General features: G+C 34.5%; 1 protein-coding gene across 1 annotated transcript in view; it reads left to right on the forward strand.

The window, feature by feature from the left end:
• The first annotated feature begins 737 nt into the window (after positions 1 to 737).
• The window catches only part of LOC127839050 (uncharacterized), a 28,480-nt gene continuing 2,772 nt past the window's right edge, over positions 738 to 26,445 (forward strand). The window contains exons 1-18 of the mRNA XM_052367210.1: positions 738 to 880; positions 3,412 to 3,543; positions 4,154 to 4,320; positions 4,731 to 4,913; positions 5,168 to 5,233; positions 10,175 to 10,288; positions 11,058 to 11,199; positions 11,867 to 12,031; positions 12,275 to 12,408; positions 14,134 to 14,310; positions 17,499 to 17,542; positions 17,922 to 17,953; positions 18,455 to 18,552; positions 19,636 to 19,797; positions 20,342 to 20,388; positions 21,926 to 22,042; positions 23,512 to 23,643; positions 26,063 to 26,149. Coding sequence (XP_052223170.1) covers positions 3,415 to 3,543; positions 4,154 to 4,320; positions 4,731 to 4,913; positions 5,168 to 5,233; positions 10,175 to 10,288; positions 11,058 to 11,199; positions 11,867 to 12,031; positions 12,275 to 12,408; positions 14,134 to 14,310; positions 17,499 to 17,542; positions 17,922 to 17,953; positions 18,455 to 18,552; positions 19,636 to 19,797; positions 20,342 to 20,388; positions 21,926 to 22,042; positions 23,512 to 23,643; positions 26,063 to 26,149 — 1,996 coding nt within the window. The 5' untranslated portion in view covers positions 738 to 880; positions 3,412 to 3,414. The remainder of the gene's footprint in view (positions 881 to 3,411; positions 3,544 to 4,153; positions 4,321 to 4,730; positions 4,914 to 5,167; positions 5,234 to 10,174; positions 10,289 to 11,057; positions 11,200 to 11,866; positions 12,032 to 12,274; positions 12,409 to 14,133; positions 14,311 to 17,498; positions 17,543 to 17,921; positions 17,954 to 18,454; positions 18,553 to 19,635; positions 19,798 to 20,341; positions 20,389 to 21,925; positions 22,043 to 23,511; positions 23,644 to 26,062; positions 26,150 to 26,445) is intronic.

The raw sequence follows: 26,445 nt of genomic DNA on the forward strand, positions 1-26,445 counted from the left end.
ACGAAAGTTGAGACGATTGTTTAATTATAGCTGCAATGTCCTGCTATTTGTAGTTATTACTGAAAGAATTTCAATTTTAGAGTGTTTTTTGTTTGGCTTTGGGGGCGGTGTACACAGAGGACACCCGACCTGTTCAGTAAGGTGCGTCTGTCTGTCTGTCTGTCTGTCTGTCTGTCTGTCTGTCTGTCTGTCTGTCTGTCTGTCTGTCTGTCTGTCTGTCTGTCTGTCTGTCTGTCTGTCTGTCTGTCTGTCTGTCTGTCTGTCTGTCTGTCTGTCTGTCTGTCTGTCTGTCTGTCTGTCTGTCTGTCTGTCTGTCTGTCTGTCTGTCTGTCTGTCTGTCTGTCTGTCTGTCTGTCTGTCTGTCTGTCTGTCTGCTGTCTGTCTGTCTGTGTGTGTGTGTGTGTGTGTGTGTGTGTGTGTGTGTGTGTGTGTGTGTGTGTGTGTATGTATGTATGTATGTATGTATGTATGTATGTATGTATGCATGTATGTATGTATGTATGTATGTATGTATGTATGTATGTATGTATGTATGTATGTATGTATGTATGTATGTATGTATGTATGTATGTATGTATGTATGTATGTATGTATGTATGTATGTATGTATGTATGTATGTATGTATGTATGTATGTATGTATGTATGTATCTAAAATTGGTATTTCAATCTAGGTTATATTTCATTAACATTGAGAAAAAGCCATCGAAACGGAGATAAATGGCATGACCCAGTACACTTTCTTCTTATCAGACACGAGAGAACTAAGTGCCTTAAAGTTCTAAATGTGTTTGTAATTCGATTACATGATAAAAGTTGGACTAATTTGGGAAACAGGAATAGACGGAGCTATGATCGATACAATAACTGACTAGTAACAAGTAAGTTGAGAAACTAACAAAAAGTATATTTTACAACAATTGATGATTGTACTGTTTTTGGTTTCGTCTTTTGAGGGTTTTGATAAATTGTGAGAATAAATTGAGCATATTTGCTGAATTTGTTGTTTCTAATTGTTTTTACTTGTAGTTATAGGTAAACAAATATATTTTATAACCAGGTGTGAAATTAATATTTAATCATACACTGAAAACATCATTATTTTTACAATTGTATCCATGTCGACATGGAAAACTGTAATTAAGTGTTATACTTCTGTTGTTGCATTTAATTATCAGAGATGAGGCCTTATAAGTTTTGACGTAGACTATGACCAATGATCGTTTAAAGCCGTTTTGTATATGGCAAAGAGTTTATGAAAACAGAAAGACAGTCAGGTTCCACATCTGTCCCGAAAGACACGTGACTATGGCATGCGTTATTGCGAGTATTCTTCGTTGAACGTTGGAGAAAACCCGTAGGATTAAGCGATATACTGCAAAACCAACATAAATACATCAAATTTAACTATAAGACAGTTAATAAACGAAATTCGTCTTCTAACTAGAGCTAGTATTCTATAGTTAGTTTCGAAATAAGTCGAGGAAGAATATTTAGCGTGAAGCGTATTACAATCAAGAATTTGGCATTTGACCCGAAGCCGTGTTTAACTTTAGTAAAAAATAGGAAACGAAACTAACAATAACATTTTAAAGTAAATTGTTTTAAAGAAGTCCATATACCGCTCCATACTAAACAATGTCATATATGAGTTTGTTGGTGAAATATCTCTGCTTCAGTTTAACTTAATGATAATATGGTTTATAGTTTTCCCGTCAGGTAAAACAATGTTTGTGAATGCTTTACACACATTTGCATTTGTCAAGAAACGTAACTGACACTGGTAAAAACAAATAAATGTATGCAACAATAATGCGATTTTTGTTATATTTTCACTCAGTGAAAAATATCAAATCTTTTATTTTTTTATCGTTTATCAATGAAACTATAAGTTGCACTGAAAATAATATAATGAAAGAAGGTAATGGGTTTGACCTATGTATGAAATAACCTCATGGCTCGATAGTTATAGACGCTTTAACGTATTCCAGTGCTGGAACCGAAATTTGAAGACATTTGCAAACAGTTTGGACCCAGATGAGACGCCACAGAACGTGGCGTCTCATCAGGATCCTAACTGTTTGCTATTCTGATAGTATTCTTTGAAAAAAATCTAAGAAAATGCTAATTGTATAAATTCTGCAGACGACATTTCAGCAGACGACAAATATTCCAGCATGCAACGGGTAAACGTATTCCATTACTATTCACACGCATTGACTATAGCAAAAATATCAGAACTGGTTATCTCGTGCATATTTGTTCATAAATAAAGAGCACGCGAGAAATGTTTTAGATATTCGATTCTTTTTCGAGATATGTGTGATGTGTGTGATGTGTGTGATGTGTGTGATGTGTGTGATGTGTGTGATGTGTGATTTTTGAAAATAATCTGTAAACCATTAACAGTCCTTCAAGAATAGCTGGAGGGAATTTACACAATGCATGCCCAAACTTGATCATATCCTTGCCGAGTCGTGTATGATAGTACATGAAATCGTTCTTATTCCTCTATCGCTGTAACTGGAGTTGGCTATAGGTTTACTAAAGGGGCCTTTTCACATATTTTGGCATGTATTAAAGTTTGTCATTAAATGTTTTATATTGATAAATTAAAACGTTGGACCTAAAAAAAATTCATTAAAAAACAATAAGAATACAATTAAAAAAGGGAAAAAGTAACCATTAACTGGGCTCGAACAACTGACCCCTGGAGTCCTGGAGTAAAAAGTCTCCCGCTAAGACCACTCGACCACTCTTGCTATCAGCGGATATATTTTTTACTTATATAAGCAATCCTTTTAGTTTCCATAAATATAACGACAACAACAGAACTTTCCAAATTATTAAATCGTTTCGCGTTGCAACGCTTTATTATTTTCAGGTTTTTAAAATCGTCAAAAGATGGATATAATGGATATTTTAGAGCATGGTAAATGTAGAGTATTACTATATCCTAACAAATATTTTAAGTATAACGAAAATTTGCGAATTTGAAACAACTTTTTTTATTTTTTTCAATTTACTAAAACGTGAAAAGGCCCCTTTAAGATCCATGTGTGTTTCTGTGTATCCGTATGTCCGTCCGACTTGAGATAGGTTGATTTACCCCGGTATGTTGATTGAGTGTCATATGCACGTTATTTAACCCATTTATGCCTAGCGTCTAGAAAAAAAGGCCTTGGCAAACAGCGTAGACCCAGATGAGACGCCGCGTGATGCGGCGTCTCATCTGGGTCTGCGCTGTTTGCTTAAAGGAATTTCTGTAAGAAATATTCTAAATATAGAAATAAATATACTAGACATCCCTAATTTTGGAAATAAATTGATCCAATTTAGAAGGATGGGAGAGTCCACTAGGCATAAATGGATTAATCATACACTTTGAATGTATTTGTTTCATGTCACGCAGGACATGGCGATCCTCTCTTATTTGGCTCAGTTTTTGCTCATGTGTTGGGCGCACTACGTATCCAGCTCTCCGGAGTTCACAGGCGGATCACTGAGTTTCACTCTCAAAGATTTACCCAATGGGAACGTTCAGGTTTCTAGATCCTTTATTTCCCGGTTTACAATTTATAGAACCGATATCTCTCTTCTAAAATGTATCATATTTAAAATTCACAGATTAAAAGTCAAAAGACAATTCAATCGCCATTCTTGTTATAAATTAATAGAACAATACTAGTCAAACATTAATACAGTCGCCTAATAAATATAAGTCAAATGCAAACTATATTGTTCTATTATTCAGATTCACCGATCATTTAGTGTTATTTGTTCTTCGTTCTTTTGACAAGGATCCCCAACGTGGGCTTATTTTTCTTAACTGAGTCACGTTCTGAGAAAATTTGGCATAATGCATGTTGATAAAGTGTCGTCCAAGATTAGCCTGTACAGTTCGCACAGGCTAATCAGGGACGACACTTTCTGCTTTTTTGGTATTTTTCGTTTAAAGGAAGTCTCTTCTACACGAAAATTCAGTTAAGGCGGAAAGTGTCATGAAACATTCACATCCTCGTTTGTCTGAAACAATATTTTAATAATGTCGCCTGAAGGAAATTTGGTTTGAGAGAAGTTTTTACTACAATTTTGTGTTGGTAAAGTGATGTTTCACAATACTGTCACTGAGTACGCCCTTATTTGTTTCCCAGGCAAATGTGGAATTGATCACAGGGTGGGTCCTCGGGACGGGGCCGTGTGGACCCAGGTGTTCAGAGGCGGATGTGGGCGTGTCCACCCAAACGTCAAGGTCACTGGTAGAGCAACAAAACCGCAATGCCTCGTACTTCGGGAGATTTATCGCAGAGTTTCCCTTCCGGTATGAAAATTTGCAGCTGAGTTTATTTAGTTCGAATTTCATTGGTTTGGTTTCGTTCATGGACCGAGTAGCTGTGAAAACATGGACGAATTAATCTAAAATTGAAATTAAAAAAAATACATGTTTATGTTTGCGTGTATGGTTTTTGTGCAATAAGAGACTAAGCTTATGTTGTTATTTGTATGTGCCAGAAAAAAAAACATTTAGCTTTCATATACGCACGTATTTGGTATGGGTCACTGAACATGCATTTTGAGTGGTATGCTTAATAAATATCTGCGTACAATAAATAGTACAACTGTTGATATTAGGTTAACGTTAGGCTTGCATGAAACGGAACTAAACACTTTGTAGTTGTATTATTGTAAAAGAAATGTTACACACGTTGTGTGTAAGTTGCTTTATTAAAGAGACGGGACGGACCCGTTTAACTCGACAGCGAACAAGAATCTCACAACGGCGGACATCACAAGCAATGTTCATAAGAATGTCTCTGAGCTCCTCATCGCTGCTAATCAAAGGGGGCTATGGGAGCAGGAAATGATGAAGTTTTCCATTGAAATGCCAGTGAATAAAAGCATCGAAATTTTGAGGTGAGCTATTATGTCGACTGTTAATATGCATACTTTCTTACGAAACGATTCTTTGGAATTGTCTTATTTGCGGATATAGCAGTTTTAATAACAGGGAGTACATGATACACGGGTTATACCACGCAATAGAATTGCTAGATTATTATAAGTATTTGCGTTTCATTTTGAATTATTTAATCCTACTTTCAACTTGTAATACAACGAGTGTGCTATCGGTGGTTGGCATGGTTTGATATCCGTTGTTTTAATTTTAGTTTCATGGGAGACAATTGGAGGGTCCTCAAATCCAATAGCACCGAAAGCCGTTTCTGGTACAATTCGTAAGTTTACGAACTCGAGCTTAACTTAATAACTTAACTTGCAATTGACCTTATCGCAACATCCGGGCACTTGCGTCAGTTAGAGTTACATGCCCCTTGACGACGGTGAAAACAAAAGCGCTGTCGCCATTTTATTTGCATTGAAATATTTAACACTGCTCGCAATTTTCGTAAGTTAAGGCACATCTTCGCGACCATTTTTCAGAATAAAAATACCCAGAAATAGAAATTATTTCATAATAAATTTAATTTAATGAACGAACACAAATAAGGATGAAAACAAACAACCAATAAATTTTAAATATATGCAACATATATCCCGGTGTGACCCAAATTCGACGATATAACGGTTACATAAAGCAATATTGAAAATAAAGCAATAATGAAAGAAATTATAAAGCAAAAAATAATAATTTTTAACTCGGCTGTAATACTTTGAAATGATTCCAAGACATTAATCATCCATTTAAATTTAAATCGATAAAAATAGAACATCGTCGAATTTAGATGTCGTCGAATTTGGGTTACGGTAGGATAGTAGCTGATTTGAACCTCTATATTTGTTACCTTATTACCTTGTTACGTATTAAATAAATTATCATGATCAATGTTATTGTTTTTATTTAATTCACACCAATTTCGACACTTTTTGTTTCCGCTTGTTAGGTATTTGAATGCCCCTTTCTTCATCACAAACCGATTATCTCGTTATGATCGGATACTGTCCAGACAAAGAAAACACGGTGTCATAAAGCCAGCTGGGGACCTATACTTGGGGCACTGCATAAACCACATGTGGTCATTAAACACAATTTATGATACCTCTATGTCATCTCTTGTCATACTGAGCAGTCATTTAAGCCAAATTTTTAATGCCGAAATAATTGAATATACAGTTGCTTTATAAAACACGTTGACACCTTAAATAAACATTTAATTAAATTAAATGCAATATTTTTCATTTGATTGTTTGCATCAGTCTTAAAATCGTGTAAGCTTTTGTATGCTGGTTTTTAATTGCCCCTTTGTTTTGCATAATCCGATTATCTCGTTTTGATCAAATATTGTCCAAACTTGACTGACAAAAATGTGTCATAAACCACACTGGGTGGTCCAGACAGTGTCTTTTTACACGATAGATACCACCATGTCTCCTCTTTCTTGTAGTATTAAGCAGTCATTTGGATGAATAATTAACGCCGATGTACTTAACAGTTGCTTAAATTAGATATGTGACATATGGTCAAATATAAAGTCATGTCCAATTTAGATTATCAGAAATTTACACCGTAAAGACACTAGCCCGATTAATTTATTAAAGTATTTAATAATTATAAAATTTACGTAAATAAACAAGTTACGTATTTAGCGTGTATCAGTTAATTAAAAAGACGTCATTCCGTATTAAGATTTAATGTTACGACAATAAACGATCGACATCATAAAAAAGAAATTACGTTTGACAGCAACGGGGGTAAATAATGTTTGAAAAACAAATATTTATACAGATATATGTGTGTTAATTTTAATATTTGTCAATCGTACTCATTACAACGAACACAACTAAGGCTTTCAGTAAGTCATGTACCAGATGTCCCTACGTATTTTACAGCTTCACATTAGCATGATAAATTGACATAGTAGAAATATAATTATAATGTTCGAAGATGAATGTACCCTGAAAAGAACGACAATACTCATTACATCAACATCTACAAGGATATACTCCCATTATTACAGAATAAACGAATTTACCCGGTGCCTCAGTGAGAAAGTTAATCATGAATGTCGCCGTACTCGATCATCGGCCACTTGGTCGGGTCATTTTTCGAACATCCAGCTTGCAATTTGTACGGACATTCATTAAGTCCAATTAGTTTTATTTTCTGATCATATCGGGCTTTCGAAGTGCAATCTAACCCTTCATAATAGTCAAAAGACATTTTAAACACCAATTACAGGACATTTAATTACCTATCGACTTCCCAATAGGAATGCAATTGACGAAATATCAGCAGAGGTGCTCAATCAGCGTAGTAAATCGACCGTATCTAGGGCATTGTTTTCACCGTCGCTAAGGGACTGCCCCTTTTGTGACGTCATCGCGATAATGTCAATAACTTAACCCTTTGCATGCTGGGAACTCGAGCTTACGTAAGTGACAAGTAACGCAAGTTTTTGCTTATTCGTTAGTGCGTTTCTATAAACCGAACGTAACCGAAAACTTAGTTGTTATACGCAAATACTCCCTAAAATGGAGTCGAAAACGCGCGGACCTAAAAGAGAGCACACATAAATATTCGTCTGCTGCTAGTGTAAATTTACAAGATGGAAGTTTCAAAAAAGCGGAATGAAAATTGGTCTCACCATGAGATACATGTGCTAGTAGATGCCTTTTGTGACAACCGAGACATCATCAATGGAAAGTATACAAACAAACTAACACAAAAAGACAAAATGGACTGTTTTCAAGAGATAACTGACAGGTTTGTTAATGTCAATGAAATAGCTAACTACTAAACTAGTATCGGTATCTTTTTTCTTCTTTTGATTATCAACGCGTGATTTAGATTCTAACTAAGGTCTGATATAACATCTTTACGAAATATTTACAATTTAAACATTAATTTATTCACAGTATGAACAGTCCAGCACATCGTAATGTTTAACAACGTTGTGCATTCTAATCGGTTATCCGCCCATATGTTACAAATTTCGTAGCTTGATAAACCCCTTGCGCGTATTTAATTTATTGACATTTATGTGTTTTCGTTTATGCACATTGCCGCAAATTTGCCTGACTGTTCATTCATACATGAAATACAGAAAATATAAATGATCCGCGCTCTGTGAAAAAGGTGTTTAATGCATGTGCGTAAAATGTAGTGCGCACAGGCTAATCAGGGACGACACTTTCCGCTTTTATGATATTTTTCGCTTCAAGAAAGTGTCTTTTTAGCAAAAAACTAGTTTTGCGGAAAGTGTCGTTCATGATAAGCCTGTGCGGACGACACATTTAACACATGCATTAGACCCCTTTTTCACACAGCACGGGTCATATCAATTTTGAGGTTACATCTCAAAATGAATATATATTGAAATTCAAAATAGTTGTAATTCTTACATAGTTATCTTGTTGCAGGATCAGTTTCATTTACTCCAAAAGGCATATCGTAAACAATCGCTTCGATGAGGTTACTTAACAAAACGAATAAAGAACAAAGCCATAGTTACGCGCCATATATTCAATGGAAATACAGTAATTGCATTAATACGGACGAGTTACTTTAAAAACGAAGTGTGTTCATCGGGCTTTGCGGATTATTTTCCTACAGCTCATAAACCGACGAAATACTGAACATTAATTGTTAAATTTCGAATGATAAAATTATTGCTTTAAAGTTTTTATGTTAGCAATTTTATAACATACGAATGTGAGGCCGTTGTCAAAGAGACGACCATGCTGTGTTGTCTAAATAATATTTTTATTACATACGTGAATCGCTATGTTATTTAATAAAAGTTTGATTTATTTTTATCACAATATTTTAATAAATGTTTTCCTTTATCATTGTATATAAACTTACTGTACTCTGTTGAAAGATTTGAAACATGGCAATTTTGAAAGGAAGTGTCAGAGATTCAAAAAAGAAGTATACTGTTTATTAGAAATAAGCAAAATAACATTAACATATGAAAAATAACGTTTCGTTCATGGATTAAACTGAGATAAAATACGTTAACGTTATTAGACGTTTTTGACGTGTTTTCTGGGTAATTTGAAAAATATATGTATAACAAACATGGAGTGATAAACATGGTGTTATGTTTTTATTTGTGAGCGAAGCTCACAAATAATGCAGACGCAATTTTGCAAATCAGTATGCCTTAGCTACGGTAGGGTCCGTAACCTAAGACTGCCTGTGTGGATAACTCCAGTCAAATTTAGCAGACGACACATGCGTTTCTGTTTATACTTAACTGGTACACTGCAGCAGACGACAGCCTGTAATTATGGAAACAATAGGAGCTTGTGGGACATATTGGCCAGTCTAATATTTATAACAGCTTGTGCGATGACATTGGTAAGTTTATCATTATAAGTTATCTCTATAACATAAACAGTCACAAATATCTCGACCTGTGCTTTCAGGACACACTCTTTAAAATTTGAATGGGTTGTGTTCATTTCAAACTTGCAATATAAAAAGCTATAACATAAGTTTGAAAACTGAGTTGCTTCTAAGATTACGCAATAGCGAACAAATTCAGTGTCTTCAGCGCTTTGATAAAGAATTGCGTCATGATATTGCTAAGAATTTTGTTCTCAAATGTCACAATCTTGAATAAATGTGAATTTGTTATTTTTGTCACTTTTCACTTTGTTCTTGATACTGCCATTATTGTTTATCATGAACATAATACAGTTTGTAACGAAAAACATTTACTGACAGTTTTAAATGTAAAAAGCTGCAAACGCCTTCCTTCAATAGTGCGTCAAATTTCATGGCAGACATTTTTACTAAATATTAATAATAATTAGAAGAAGAAGGAGAAGAATACCAATAATATTAATATGCTAATGACAATAATAACAATAATAATAATAATAATAATAATAACAATAATAATAATAATTATAATTATAATTATATTTATAATAATAATAATAATAATAATAATAATTAAAAAAAAAATAAATAAAAAATAATAATATTAATGATAATAATAATAATAATAATAATAATAATAATAATAATAATAATAATAATTATTATAATAATAATAATAATAATAACTTTTATTATTATTATAATTATTATAATTTTTATTATTATTGTAATTATTATTGGTATTGTTCTTCAACTTCTTCTTATCATTATTTATTTTATATTAATAATAATATAAGTATTTTTTATGTACTTTTTTATTATCTTCAAGGAACCAAAACCACGTATTGTCATGGCAACTTGAAGGCAAAATACACGACCAACTGCGGAACGATACAAGGCGTCGAAATAGTTCACCGAAGGTCCTCACCAAAGCCGTTTATGTGTAAGGAAACCATTAAATACCCTGTTTTACCTCACCAAATCTGTTTATATGTAATGAAATCATTTCATGTCCTGTTTTATGTCACCAAGGTCGTGAATATGAAATGTAACCATTTAATATGCCATTTTTTCTTTCCAGAGCCGTTTATATTGAATAAAACCATTTAATATCCCGTTTTATCTTACCAATGTCGTTTATATCGAATAAAACCATTTAATATCCTGTTTAATACTAGCAGACGATATGAACAATCACTCTCTTGATTATGTGTCTAGAGTTTCAATATGACTGTATTTAGAATAGTTCGGTATTCCGCCTCATAGAAAGTTGATAACCACGTGATGTATATTTGAAAACTATGCGTGGCGATATATTTTGATATTTGTACTAGGTCATGAAACTGATAATTCTTATCTAAAATGTTATAAAATTAAAAAAAGTCATGCAATAATGTGTAAATTGTTCTGTTACACACGCGATTGAAATCGGTTAATAACGGGCAATTGGAATTAGACTTTAAACTAGAAAATGTCAATCTCTTATAACGGCTGTGCTTCCCAAGGAAAAGTGCCGATATGTTTAAGGGTACTCACCGCCATTATATGACGGAATAGCTACTAAACACGTCTAAAACACAAACAAGCAAACAAACATCTATTTGTATGAAAATTATAACATAAACGTAAAAAAAAGACAGAGATAAGCTCAACTATATAATCCTTAAAAAAATCAGAAATTTCTCTTGATGTGTATTTGTTCTTATATTCAGGGTCCCTTTGAATAAAACGACGTCGTTTAAAATACCGGCAGTGGAAGCAGACGGGGACTATTTGCGCTGTTTCGCGGAACGATTCCAATCCGTCGGAGGAATTTCATCGCTGAATTATCCCAAAGGGATTGTGGTTCATCAGGCGAGTTACTCATATTTTGTATTAGGTAATACGATGCAGCATAGATATACTAAACTATGTATTTATTAGTTGTTATTTGTCGATGGAATCTCAGTTTCTTCTCTTATTATGTTTGTTACAAAACACTTAAAAAGTTGAATTCAATTTTGTTCTGATAATTATTGATTGTTTATATATTATAATTTGCATACATACAAATAAAAAAATCATAAATAGAAAGCAAAATTTAACCAATTACAACCTTTTTCTTGCGAACGTTATTAAGGTGATTTTTGTTTTCTTTTTTAATAACCCCAATCTGCGTTATTTGCAGTTGGATATTAATATTCATGCGGAGTGTGTACTCAGTATTTGCCCTTTCAAGGCGTGGACCATCGTTTTAATTAGTATAGTATTGTCTAATGGCTTATTTTTTTTATTGACTTCTTACCTTAAAATCTAAAACCGATCAAAAATCCCAGTGCTTAGCATTGGCCATTCCAAGGCGGTGACCCCAGCTTTATTCTGCTAGGTGTGTATGTTGTTTCGTATTGTGCCGTACTGTTTTTAACAATTGGTTACTTGCCATAAATAAAGGGCCACAAACGTGTGTATAATATATATTAAAAACTGCTGGAGCAAATGGAGTTTCACTTCTTTATTTTGAATGACTTGCTCGTTGTTGCAGGATTGCACCGTAGACATTGAAGCGACGTCGGGCAACGGTTTCGCTGATGGAGATTTCATAGCAGTCCCCTTACGCATGGACGAAGAAAATAACGAAACGTTTTCATTGGGAAGCGCGTATCTATCTGCGCCTGGCGTTTATCAGATTAGCTCAATCCCTATCCAGGTAACGCACAAAAAAGTTATCGCATCCACTAACCCGTCCGACCATTTACTTTTGGAATAAACCAATGTATGTATGTTGCTACAAAAAAATGTATCACACGTTTGTCCCGTGACTGTTACTTCATAATTGACCTTCAAAGTAAATTATAAAATATAATTCATAACTTAAATGTACTCTATATAAGCGTATAGCAGAAGGAACGTGTAAAAACGAGTGTTTCTAAATTAAAGCATTCCTTTTCAGTTCCTTGTGCATATAAAGCAGGACATTCGAGCGCCTTCATTTGTTCACCCTACTTTGCCAGATGGTCACCGCTTCGAAATTTACAGCGAATCCACGTGGAGGGCTTCTATATATGCATTGCCATATGATAACTCGTGAGTTGTATGCTTATCATGGTATCCATGCGCACTTGTCGAGTAGTTTGAGTTATTATGCTATCCATGCGCACTTGTCGAGTAGTTGGTAGGAGTAATCATGCTATACATGCGCACTTGTCGAGTAGTTAGTGTGAGTTATCATGCTATCCATGCGCACTTGTCGAGTAGTTAGTGTGAGTTATCATGCTATACATGCGCACTTGTCGAGTAGTTGGTGTGAGTTATCATGCTATCCATGCGCACTTGTCAAGGAGTTAGTGAGAGTTATCATGCTATCCATGCGCACTTGTCGAGTAGTTGGTGTGAGTTATCATGCTATACATGCGCACTTGTCGAGTAGTTGGTGTGAGTTATCATGCTATCCATGCGCACTTGTCGAGTAGTTAGTGTGAGTTATTATGCTGTCCATGCGCACTTGTCTAGTAGTTGGTGTGAGTTATCATGCTATCCATGCGCACTTGTCGAGTAGTTAGTGTGAGTTATCATGCTATCCATGCGCACTTGTCGAGTAGTTGGTGTGAGTTATCATGCTATCCATGCGCACTTGTCGAGTAGTTGGTGTGAGTTATCATGCTATACATGCGCACTTGTCGAGTAGTCAGTGTGAGTTATCATGCTATACATGTGCACTTGTCGAGTTGTTGGTGTGAGTTATCCTGCTATCCATGCGCACTTGTCGAGTAGTCAGTGTGAGTTATCATGCTATACATGCGCACTTGTCGAGTAGTTGGTGTGAGTTATCATGCTATACATGCGCACTTGTCGAGTAGTTAGTGTGAGTTGGTGTGAGTTATCATGCTATGCATGCACACTTGTCAAGTAGTTGGTGTGAGTTATCATGCTATCCATGCGCACTTGTCGAGTAGTTAGTTACAAAACGCTCTTGTTTTTGTGTGTGTGTGGTACAATATATTCCAATTTAATTTTCTGCAACGACATATAAACATACGACACACGAACACTTGCTTGGAACATGAACATGTTTTGTGTATATTGTCCCACAAAAAATACAAAAAAAGAATTTTGTATCGTGTTAAATCTATGTTACCAGACCACATTAAAGTTGTTATGTTTGCTATTGATATTAGAAACATTGCGTTTTAATGTATATACCTTCTTTTTTTTTAAAGATTGTTCGAAGTATTTTGAGTGTGTATGGTCTTTTAAATACCCATTCGATATTGTTAAACAATTAATACATGTTTGGTTGGATTGATCAATTTTCCGGATTACCATTCCGTATCGAAATAATCATTGCCATAAATTTAAACGAAAAAAGCCCATGAAATAAAATAACTAAAAATGCATGGAGACCATTTATAAAGATACATCAGGATATCACATATTTTATTGGAAACCAGGACATTGCATGTTTATTTTGAAAATAGCGTACACACACTCCCACACCTCCAAACAAATAATGTTAAATAGAGATTAAGATATGTATGTCGTGTTCTGAGAAAACTGGACATAATGCATGTGCGTAAAGTGTCGTCCCAGATTAGCAGTCCGCACAGGCTAATCTGGGACGACACTTTCCGCCTAAACTTGATTTTTGGTAAGATGGGACTTCCTTGAAAATAAAAATACCATAAAAGCGGACAGTGTCGTCCCCGATTAGCCTGTGCGGACTGCACAGGCTAATATGGGACGACACTTTACGCAAATGCATTATGTCCAGTTTTCTCAGAACGCGACTCATATGTTTACATTCTCATACAGGACGGATATTGGAAAGATCGTTGTAACGTCCCGGAATCTACACCGCTATCAGACAACGCCCCTTCAAATCGACCATGACGCCAGACCTCACGTGAAATTCGTTGAGCTGTCGTTCACGCCTGACGCGGACACGTTCGAAAGTGATATCATTTGCATCAGCGCGGTGGATTCGAACGGGTTAGTTGATTACTAAAGAACCTGATACGTTTGTTTAGTTTCATCCTAATCAACAAAACATGTATTATCATCGATCTGCCCCTAGGGCTGTTCAAAGCCATGCATTATCAAACATGTAGTATTTGTGTTATTTTGTGCAAGTTCAGTTTAAACTAGGTGTTACATAACTGAGTCTTGAATGTCTTTAAAAAAATATCATATTTCCATTAAAAAAATCAAATGCATATGTCGTGAATTACCAATTTTCGAGCAATACCTTAAAGGGGCCGTCCAACAGATTTTTGCATGTATTGAAGCTTGTCATTAAATGCTTTAAATGCTTTGTATTGATAAATTTAAACATTTGAACTAAAAATCTCTAGTAAGAAAAAAAGATTACAATTTTTAAAAAGTAAAAAAAGGAACCCCCAACAGGGCTCGGACCCCTGCATTCCTGGAGTAAACAGCCACCCGCTTAGACCACTCGACCATCCACACTTATATTAAGAGCGGATGCATTGTTTTACTATATAACACCCCAGGAAACTCGATACCTTGCGAGTCGTGTAATACCATAGGGGACTGTGGTGTGCATTTCGGCATGAACATAAATAGGGTAAGTAAATTGGAAAAATTAAATTTTTAAAAGTCCAATTTGAAACAACTGTGTATTAGCATTGATAACAAAGGTATTGGCCGACATGTAGAAAAAATCCTGACAAATTTTCTTAAAAAATGAGCGAAATGTGGCTCCCTGAAGTAGAAGATCGGGCAAAACGGGCCATGTTCAGGCATTTAGGGGAGAAAAAACTGCTTTAATTTGCAAGCCACTGCAATAATTAAAGGATTTATACAAACTTTCACATGTCTACCATAACCTCTCAGCAGGGTTTCTCCAGAAAACTATTTATTGTGGAGAAATTTGCGTTTTTAATGACCATGTTGGGAAAACATGGATACCATCTGGTGAAGACTAGGAAACCATATGTGTGCAGTGACTTCATAATTCTTTTTTGTGACAAAAACCTAATTTTTAGCCATTTTAATGCAGTTTCTTTGCTTTGTAGTGGCCTATAGTAAGTGTATGTGGGCACATATGCATACAAATGTACTTTTAATGCTTTTTAATACATTCAATGATATTATTTGGCTGTCATCCAACATCATTTCAGAAACTTGAATCCTTTGTCTTATATATAATGTGGTTATTCAATGTCCACTTTAGACATGTAAAGATGATAGTTTTATCTTAATAACTAACTCGTTTGCCAGTTTGTGCTTAAATTACATTGTATCACAATGCTAGTGTTGCCCCCCCCCCCCCCCCCCCCACAAGCTGTTATTGTGGAATGGAATATAAATTATTAAAAATGCATACTGTAATAAAGTGAGTATAGGTAAAATGTCTTCAACATTCAAACATATTATATCAACATGAGAGCTATTGTTACTCTAAAATCTATCATTGTCATTGCACAAAATCAAAGACTGCTTGTGATTGTAAATTTGTTACAGCAACTAGCTGTAATATGAGCTTTTATTAGTCCCATTTTTTGTTGGCAACTTGCATTATTACATCTGCAAGTGGGACAGACAGGAATAGTTGCTTTTGCACATTTTTCCATTTCATCCTCTTAATATTTCACATGCATTTAGCAGACATGCTTAGTGTTTTCTGGTGGTGTGGTTTTTATAACTTATCAAACTTCTTCTCAAGAAGGTCAGATATCTATCTATCTATACTGTCTAACTCCCCTTGCGGTTATTATTGACAATATGGTGGACAATCCAGTTATCGAACACATAGGGAATTACGTTAAAATTGAAACACTTAAAATAACAAAAACATAATGTTTTAACAAATGACTAAAAGTTCAATAATTTAATAACTTATCTGTACAGTTTTCCAGCAAATATCCTTCTCGAATTCATAACAATGATTAAACTTGTCTGTGAACAAGGTACGTGTTATTCTTTTAATCAACTGTACTTTGTGTGGTTAAATGTATAAAATCGGTATCAACCCCATGTGTTGAAGTCTTGTTTGCGGCTATATAAAGCAATGGCCAAATTCGTTAAAAGGGGAGTAACAAGTCAGCTCATTGAAATTAATTTTAAGGTCAAAATCAAATATTTGTTTGATAGACAATTCTTTCCAAGGACAGTCTGTGACGAAATTTATGTTACTTAAATACTCTTAACAGTAAAATCACAGAAAACTTAAGGCAATCTAAACAAAATTAAGCGCAAGTTTAGCGACGTCATTTCAAATGAGTTTTTCTCATTATGACACTTGTCGAATAAGCATCAAAAGTCTCAGAACACGCCACATAAATATTATACAATTATAAACCCCATATACACTTATTAACACATCATTTTAATGTACCTAACCAATTAATAAATGCGACAAAGCAGTCAAGTCTTTCTTTATATTTTCCAAAATAGTGTTGGTAAAAAGAAATAAAACTCGAGAATGTTGAAAAGGCACTATTGATCATATATAAGGCATTAAAAGTACATCTGAATGCATATGTGCCCACATACACTTACTGTATGCCTCTACAAAGCAAAGAAATTGTAACAAAATGGCTGAAAAAGAATTATAAAGTCACTGCACACATAAGGTTTCCTGGTCTTCACCAGATGGTATCCATGTTTTCCCAACATGGTCATTAAAAACGCAAATTTCTCCACAATAAATAGTTTTCTGGAGAAACCCTGCTGAGAGGTTATGGCAGACATGTGAAAGTTTGTATAAATCCTTTAGTTATTGCAGTGGCTTGCAAATTTAAACAGTTTTTTCTCCCCTAAATGCCTGAACATGGTCCGTTTTGCCCGATCTTCTACTTCAGGGAGCCACATTTCGCTCATTTTTTAAGAAAATTTGTCAGGATTTTTTCTACATGTCGGCCAATACCTGTGTTATCAATGTTAATACACAGTTGTTTCAAATTGGACTTTTAAAAATTTAATTTTTCCAATTTACTTACCCTATTTATGTTCATGCCGAAATGCACACCACAGTCCCCTATGGTATTACACGACTCGCAAGGTATCGGGTTTCCTGGGGTGTATAAGCAATCCTCGTAGTTTCCCAAAATATCGAATCGCGTCGATACGACGCTTTATCTGTTGGACGGCCCCTTTAAAACTTTATTTCGTATTGTTAAGTAATGTTTCATCATTGTTTACTTGTTTGTTCTCAGTGTTGAAACGCCTGAGCAACTGTGCTACATTCTTGAATTTAAAGGTAAGGCCAAAGAAAAACAACTTTCTGAACGATAAAAAACCTTGCAACATTGATTAAAAAGAAAATACAACTTTTAACAATGTTTGAATAGTTTTCTCATTTTGTTTATTAAATCAGATCATTGAAAATAACACGTATAATGCTTACGTATGGGTCGCGTTCAGAGAAAACTGGGCATAATACAGGCGCGTAAAGTGTCGTCCCAGATAAGCCTGTGCAGTCCGCACTGGCTAATCAGGGACGACACTTTCCGCCTTAACTTTATTTTGGGTAAGGAGGAACTGCACAGGCTAATCTAGGACGACACTTTACGCACATGCATAAAGCCCAGTTTTCTCAGAACAAGGCTCGTATGTATGAATGATATTCAATTTTGTAGAACAAGTATTTCCCGGAACGCAAGAGCCATCGGTAGGCGGTAGAAACAGAGAATCAGGATAATAGTGTTGTAATGTCACCGACACGGTCTGATGGTTAAAGCTTATAATAAATGCAAATGTTTATTGCATAATGAAGGTATATTCGATGATACTTGATGCAGATTATGTATATTTTAGAGCATACTTAATGTTCAAAATGAGTGTGTCCTCGCAAATATCATATCTTACACGAAAATTTGAAAATCTGAAAAAATATCAATGTTGTCAATTTAGCATAACTTGAAAAGGTCGCTTGAATACCTGTCATTCACGGTGCTTATGGAGATCAAGTCTAATGTATGAGATGTTTAATTTGAGTGATAATTTTTAAATAGAGCTAAATTTGCTGGAAACAATGTACGAAGTAACTTATTTAATAATGGCTGAGGTCCTTAGATGTTTTGCAAATGGTTAGCTATGTTTTTCATATGAAAATATACATGAACGTAGTTTGATTTGATGACAGTTTTCATTTATTTGGTCTATGTTACAGAATGGACCCTATTTCGTTGATGTCCCCGAAATGAAAGATGTTGTGAAGTGCACTGCAAACTCGACATGCATATTACCAATATTTATAAAGTCAAAAAGGTATGCTACATTTTATTTGTAACAACGATATAATACGTACGGATACGTATTTTTTCCTAGCATTATGAACGCGTCCTTTTGTTAACGCTAGCTTATTGCTGAATTCAGCTCATAAAAAAGTCACGTTGTTGCAAAAAGATGTGTTTATTAAACCAGTATGTTTTAGCAATACATACATTATTATCGATAGCACCACCTCGGGTAAATGAAGCATTGTGGGTTTGGTGATATTCCTTATGGTTTTGGTAATAAAGTACTTTTCACCCGAAAAATAATGTGTGATATTGGGAAACAAAATAATGCAATATATAAATTGGTAACGTAACAGGTAACGTTAGTAAACAACAGATTAGTGTAAGGTTTTCCTTCAATATTTTTTATATTACTTCATCTTCGTTTTATAAACAAATGCAAACGATGGAAGTATGACCACCTTAGAGTCGAATGGTAATATCAATTTAATATTATATGTAATGTGGCGTACCATTTGAAAATCCACGTGATCCTCCAGCAAAAAACACAAAAAGGATGCCGTTTTTATCAATCAGTTTCAGATAACCTCACTTTAAGAAAATTAGACTCTATTAGCATTCGTCCAGTCTATTTAACCCTTTTAAACCATATTTTTCTGCTTTTTAGTTTAAACTAGCGATGCTTAAAAACAATAGCAAAACTGAGGTCATTAAAATTCGCAGAATGATATCATTTAACCGCACGTTTTATTTTAAATGTTTTATAACATGAATAAATACATACGTTCGCCTCTCGTGATGTAATGACGTGAATTATCGCTTGAATGCCGCAGTTAAACTGGCCTATTTATATTTATATGATTAGGCCGTGCTCTGTGAAATGGGGGATTAATGCATGTGCGTAAAGTGGCGTCCCAGATTAGCCTATGCAGTCCGCTTTCCGCTTGTATGGTATTTTTCGTGTTCAAAAAGTCACTTAATAGCAAAAATCCAGTTTAGGCGGAAAGTGTCGTCCCAGATTAGCATTGCAGTCCGCACAGGCAAATCTGGGACGACACTTTCCGCACATGCATTAAACCCCCTTTTCACAGAGCACTCCCATTTTTTTCAGTACAGTGAAAAACGTTCGAGTGACTCAGTCCTCAATGAACTTCACTAAATTCAATGACGTCACGAAGATTCTTCACGACATCTACAAGACGGAACTTGTGGTACGTCACGGAGTCCCCGGAAGTCAATATCTCATCTGCATACAGGCTGCGACGATTTCAGGGCAAGTCACGTGCTTTACAAACCTTTCAGCGAAATTACCAAGCACATCTTTAGGGGAATACTTTTTTCTCTGCCATGCTAGTCGCGAGTCACTATATAAATATCATCCCCTTGCTGCAAATAGGTACCATATGACATTGAGGCACATGGTACCTTTTTGCTCCAATGGGGCGAAATATTAATGCACTGCATTCTATTAAAGTTTATATTTGAAAGAAGTGAACGTGAGGTTGTTTCAACTGAAATCAAAATTATGTAATTGTCTGCCCACGCAAAACACGCGTTGCACAGTTTGTCTAATAGTTGTTTCCCTGTTGAAAATTTATTAAAACTGCAAGAACTTAGTCGACAAAAACAGGCACATTTATATTTTGTTATATTTATCCAAAGGTACAACACATTATATAATGTTATAGTGACATAAATGTATATTGCATGACGGTATGATGTCACAAAGGAGCATAACATTGTGAAGAATATGACAAAGATAATAACTTAATTCATTATTATATAATAAGTGATTGCAGTATTTATATTTACTTCAGAGAACAGACGTCTGAGTATTGCTTTGATTTCGAAATTATTGCACCAGGTATTTTCTACTTTATTTCAAATATTAAATTGTGATTGTGTTGTCTATTCCTTAATTTTTGATTGCTGAAGGTTTGCCATGTACTCGTTCTGTGATTTTTAACTCTTTCAGTGCGGGAACCGAATTTTGAAGGCCTTTGCAAACAGTTTGGATCCAGATGAGACGCCACAGAACGTGGCGTCTCATCTGGATCCAAACTGTTTGCTATTCTGATAGTATTCTTTGAAAAAAATCGAAGAAAATGCTAATTTTAGAAATTCAGCAGACGACATTGTAGCAGACGACAAATTTCCCAGAATGCAAAGGGTTGAAAACGTTCTGATTATACTTCTTTTATAGTTTGTCCGATTTTCCATACACATACAAACTCTCTATTTTGTAAGAATAAAAGAAGAATGTTGTTCACAAAGTCTTATCAACCAAGAGATTCGATCTTTTATTTGAAACCCGGCGACTTATAAGTTTATAAGTTATAAGTTTATTAAATATTTATATCAAAACGTTTGGTATTGTGAACTACATCCTTTATTTTTATATGCAACTAACAAACATAATCAATATTGTAACCCTACGATGATTATAAAGAACCTTAAAACTGTATTTCGTATTCTTTTTCCAAGTTCCTTATTGTGCACATTATTATTCCCAGTGATTAAACATTTAAACAACTGTGCTACATTCTTGAATTTAATTAAAAAATAGCAAATGTACAATATTCCAGGAATTAAACGTCTTTAGCTATCTATATCTCGTACTCACCATAATAATATGTTTTAAATTGGCTTTGTTTTAAGTGTTCCAATACTTTCGGCTTGTTAAGACTGAAAGATCTTAATCAAAGTTAGCTTGTTTATAGTCTAGAGGCCAGTGTTTCGTAATCTTGATTAATTGTGGTCTGCACTGTTATCCTTACAACACATAGACAACATAATATCGAGCAGTCAGATTAAAACTATCTTATTTGGTTGTATCTTTAACAAAAACGTGTATCCTCTCTAGGGGCCACACTTATTATTAAAGCTTTAGGAAACCTTATCAGGATGTCTTTATTGACAAGATATATTGAAAGTTCGAATTTGAGTCAAGTTGTGTTAACAATTAAAAGCCACATTTATGACTGTATCTTGATGCCACATACACATAATTTTTATATTTGAGAATATTGATTGTGTCATATTGGATTACAATCTGTGTCAGTGAGTCAAATCATGGAAAAAAAACTTTAAAACATTCTATAGGCAAATAGTTACGAGACCAGAAATTTGTATATTGACAATATTACGGCCAATACTTATTTTAAGCTACAGGGGGTAAAAATGTTGTTGCTTAAAGCAAGTGATTGAATCAAAGCATGTCTGTCGTTGTTATTCCATATTATAAGTAATTAAAATCGTCGAGAAAAGAGAAGTTGAAAGTTAGCTTTAAGTGTTTTGCAAACTCGTTCAATAAAAAAAGGGTACAAAAAGATAGCTGCTGAGATAAAAAATAATTCTTTTGTATTTACTTTTCTTTTTTGTTATGACTTATCTTTGATAAGATCCGTGTACGTTCAACCCATGCCTGAATTCTGGGATATGTAAGCGACATAGTTTGGATTCTGTCAACTTCTCGTGTAACTGCCAGAAGGAATATTACGGAACCACGTGCCAAAACGGTAACATTATGATAATATTACATTTCTTGGCCGTGTGTAAATAATTATTATAATGTGGTTTGCGTGTGGCCATATGTACAATTATGATATAGGTATGTGGCTTTTTATGTGCCAAAAATCACGATAATAACATGGGGCTTGTCTTGTGCCAAAGTGGAAAAATTATTTTCATAATATGTGCGGCTTGACGCATGCAAAGCTTTGTGTCGTGCCGTGTTCAAAATGAAAAATGTTTGATAATATTTGTCATGTGCCCTAGTAAAAAGCCGTTTCTGTGGTGGAGTTTGCATGATTGCTATAAGAAAGTGTATCGGCTTCATAATAGCTCAGTTGAATTATACTAAGGGATATTAAATAATAATAAATCTTTGATTCTACTCCTTTAATTTAACGTTTCGGCAATATGCATTTATCAAAACCATGGAAAATATATGTACACTACATTTGTACGTCATTTGACAGCACAATTTCAATTTCAATTGTGCTGTCAAAAGTCGTAAAAATGTAGTTTACAGATATTTTCCATTGTTTTGATAAAGGCATAATGCCAAAATAAAAGGAGTAGGTTCAGATACTTCATAATATTTAAAATAAAATATTAAATTTTGTAATTGTATTTTTGTTAATATTTTATATACTGTTGTGTTTTTTTTTGTTATCGCCACATCATGCCAATATGGTGTTATGGTGATTTTGTTTAAATGAATTAACGCACCTGCACATTTAATAAAGTATTGTATCGTAATTTTTTGTTTTTGCATTGCTTTGATATGAAATATTGTCATCCTCGTGTGATTATTGAGCTATAAATAAGTAAATGCAAATGGTTCCTTAATAAAACCAATCTTTATATTTAAATATTAAAAAAAAGGTTTTAAGCATCTGTTAAGGACTGACAATGACAATGACACAATATTGCTAGTTGTCATTTGTAAGGTCAATATCCCCGTGTAATGGTTTCTTAATGTTTTTTATTGTTACAATATTGTATATAATAGAATATATTTCATGATGCATTTTAATCTGAATCTATGTCGCAACAATTTGTGAATGTTAACTCTTTCAGTGCTGGAACCGAATTTTGAAGGCCTTTGCAAACAGTTTGGATCCAGATGAGACGCCACAGAACGTGGCGTCTCATCTGGATCCAAACTGTTTGCTATTTTGATAGTATTCTTTGAAAAAAAATCGAAGAAAACTATCATTTTAGAAATTTAGCAGACGACATTTTAGCAGACGACAAATTTCCCAGCATGCAAAGGGTTAATATAGATCATTATGTTTATCAATACCAGTACCAATCTATTTATTCATTGTAGAACGGTAAAACGGCTTGTTGTGAACAATTATCAATACCAGTACCAATCTATTTATTCATTGTATTACGGTAAAACGGCCTGTGGTGAACAGATAATTATCGAACAAGGAATATATGTTAACTCATTTCAATGAATATCTATCTATTTTAGTCATTGATCACTGTGATCCGAATCCCTGCGCACATGGGCTATGTTTCACAAGTATCAATCCGTACTACTGCTACTGCTCTGACGACGGGATCAATCCGAACGCATACCAAGGGAACAATTGCACAACCTTCAGTAAGCATAGTTCACTTAGTTATTTCATACATTGATTCCCAATTAGTGATTGAAACTAAAGAAATACAACGCTTTCATCAGCTGCTAACGTAACAGATCAGTATCCCACCATGGATAGTACTGTGAGCAGCTGCTAACGTAACAGATCAGTATCCCGCCATGGATAGTACTGTGCAGTATCCCGCCATGGATAGTACTGTGCAGTATCCCACCATGGATAGTACTGTGCAGTATCCCACCATGGATAGTACTGTGCAGTATCCCACCATGGATAGTACTGTGCAGTATCCCACCATGGATATTACTGTGCAGTATCCCACCATGGATAGTACTGTGCAGTATCCCACCATGGATAGTACTGTGCAGTATCCCACCATGGATAGTACTGTGCAGTATCCCACCATGGATAGTACTGTGCAGTATCCCACCATGGATAGTACTGTGCAGTATCCCACCATGGATAGTACTGTGCAGTATCCCACCATGGATAGTACTGTGCAGTATCCCACCATGGATAGTACTGTGCAGTATCCCACCATGGATAGTACTGTGCAGTATCCCACCATGGATAGTACTGTGCAGTATCCCACCATGGATAGTACTGTGCAGTATCCCACCATGGATAGTACTGTGAATTGTTTACTATTGTAGAATCAACTTCATATAATTGTTAAGTTTACAAGACACTTCACTACTTATATGGTCCGTTATTGACTACTAATATATACATTTGTATAACTTTAAATATGAGCTGGTTGCATTACATGCTTGTTTTTGTTGTTTCGGATTGCACAGCATTATTGATAAAATTCATACTGTACGTGCACTTGTTTGCAATTACGAAATAAAAAGTGTTGGAAAAAAACTCTAGTAGGATCATTTCAATTCGTCGGCATGAAGTTTTGTGTGTATGTTTTTCTTCTTCAAAAAGGTATTCCTCTACATGTTTGTGTAGCATTCTTGGATCGGTCATCACAATAAATGAACGAAATGTCCCCTGAATAGTAATGATGATACATTTGGCTTATTCAAAGCAGTTACTGTACCATGCTAAAATGAGTACACAGGTCCTGATGTACACGCGATTTAAAAGAAGAATGTCGTGTCTTTTAAATAAAATTGTATATCTGCGTTTGTACACGGTCATGGTAAATGTTTCCGACCACTCCATTACCATATCGTAACGCTACACTTAGGAATATTTTGTTTAGGAAACGACCCACTCGTTTCACATTTATTAAAGGTTAAAGGTAAATGTTGTCAGACTTAAGTCATAGATGTTTTATGTGATGATTTGGCCAACAAATGAATTAAATGCTTACTAATAATTGAGAAGTTTCCAAGCCTAATCTACCGAAGTTGAGTATTTCGTGTATGGAAAAACAGGTTGGGTCCGACGATTTACCTTTAATACTTAAAATTGGTGATTCTACATTCATTAGCGGACACGAAAAAAAGATTATATTTAATTTAGTATCTTATCATGGTCTGATAAGGATATGAAGTAAAACTTTAGGAAAGTTTTTTTCTTGTAGATTTATTTGCTTTGATTTATTGGTAAAAATGTATCAATGTAATCATAGCCTAGGCTTTGAGTTTTTCTACATCCTGTGGTGGAACGTCATTTTGTTTAGCTAGTTATCTCGCCATTGATTTGTGAGTTCATAAAACGTGTACTTAGAAGTGAATTTTCTCTAATTATTATATATGTTTTGAAAGGTATATCATTGGTGGTTTAATACTAGTATTAACCGTTTAGTGGATCAATGTATGTGTATAAGTGGCTTTAAGAAATGAAGTCTATAAATTGATATTTAACTAGAGGTAAATAAGGGCATTACATTTTCACTGATTACGCATTGGTATTGATATCACGCACAGTGGCATTGATACCTTTGCTGTTCCATATGTAAACAAACACTCAGCAAAATACTTTTTTAGCATCTTGTTTCTCAATTGATTTCCACAGCTAATTGGACAGAAGTTTACTTCATCTACTCGATTAAATTGTTATGTTTATCCATACAAATTAATAAATTTTTGTAAGCGCGTGACAGCATTATCTTCGATGTTTTAAGCGTTGTTATCAGTTTGGATATTAACTCTTTATTCAATGATCATGTGTACGTGACACATATGATTGTTTTAATTTTACATCGAAATTTTGAAAGAAAATCCGTATTTACTATTAGATTATTGATGGTAACACTTCAACATAGTTTAGCCATTATTCATGACAGTTTATTATGTATAGCATGCAGAAGTAAACATGTATTAAACATTATCTTACTTTGACAAAACAAACATCCATTAAAAAGTGCCTTTTCACGCACTTTAATAATGACCTTCCGATCTGCTGTCTAAAATGGTTGAATGCTCTTAGAAAAATGAAACAAATGGGCTTTTTTCTTTTTTCAAGATCCTTGTCTTGAAAACCCATGCAGGAAGGGCGACGAATGCGTGCTGCTGAATATCGAGTCCCCGCCAGAGGGCTTCTTCTGCAAAGGTATTTTTATCCCAAACTTTGCATTCGCGGTAACTACAATATGTGGCTGTCATGACGTCACAAAGATTCAGTTAGCGTGATTTTAAAAAAGCAAAGAAATAAGATTTGACAGCGCAACATCTTAATGATATAAACTTATTTATTTATTGATATCAGTGTAAGAGTTTTATTTTGAATAGTTATATATACCAAATAAACCATTTTTGTGTAATTTTGAATTAAACTAAAAAAATGGTACCGATATGTTTATTTATCGGTTCCCTCACAGTTCGATAAAAAAAGGATTCAAACAGTGC

This window comes from Dreissena polymorpha, chromosome 7 (assembly GCF_020536995.1).
Source record: "Dreissena polymorpha isolate Duluth1 chromosome 7, UMN_Dpol_1.0, whole genome shotgun sequence".
NCBI lineage: Eukaryota > Metazoa > Mollusca > Bivalvia > Myida > Dreissenidae > Dreissena > Dreissena polymorpha.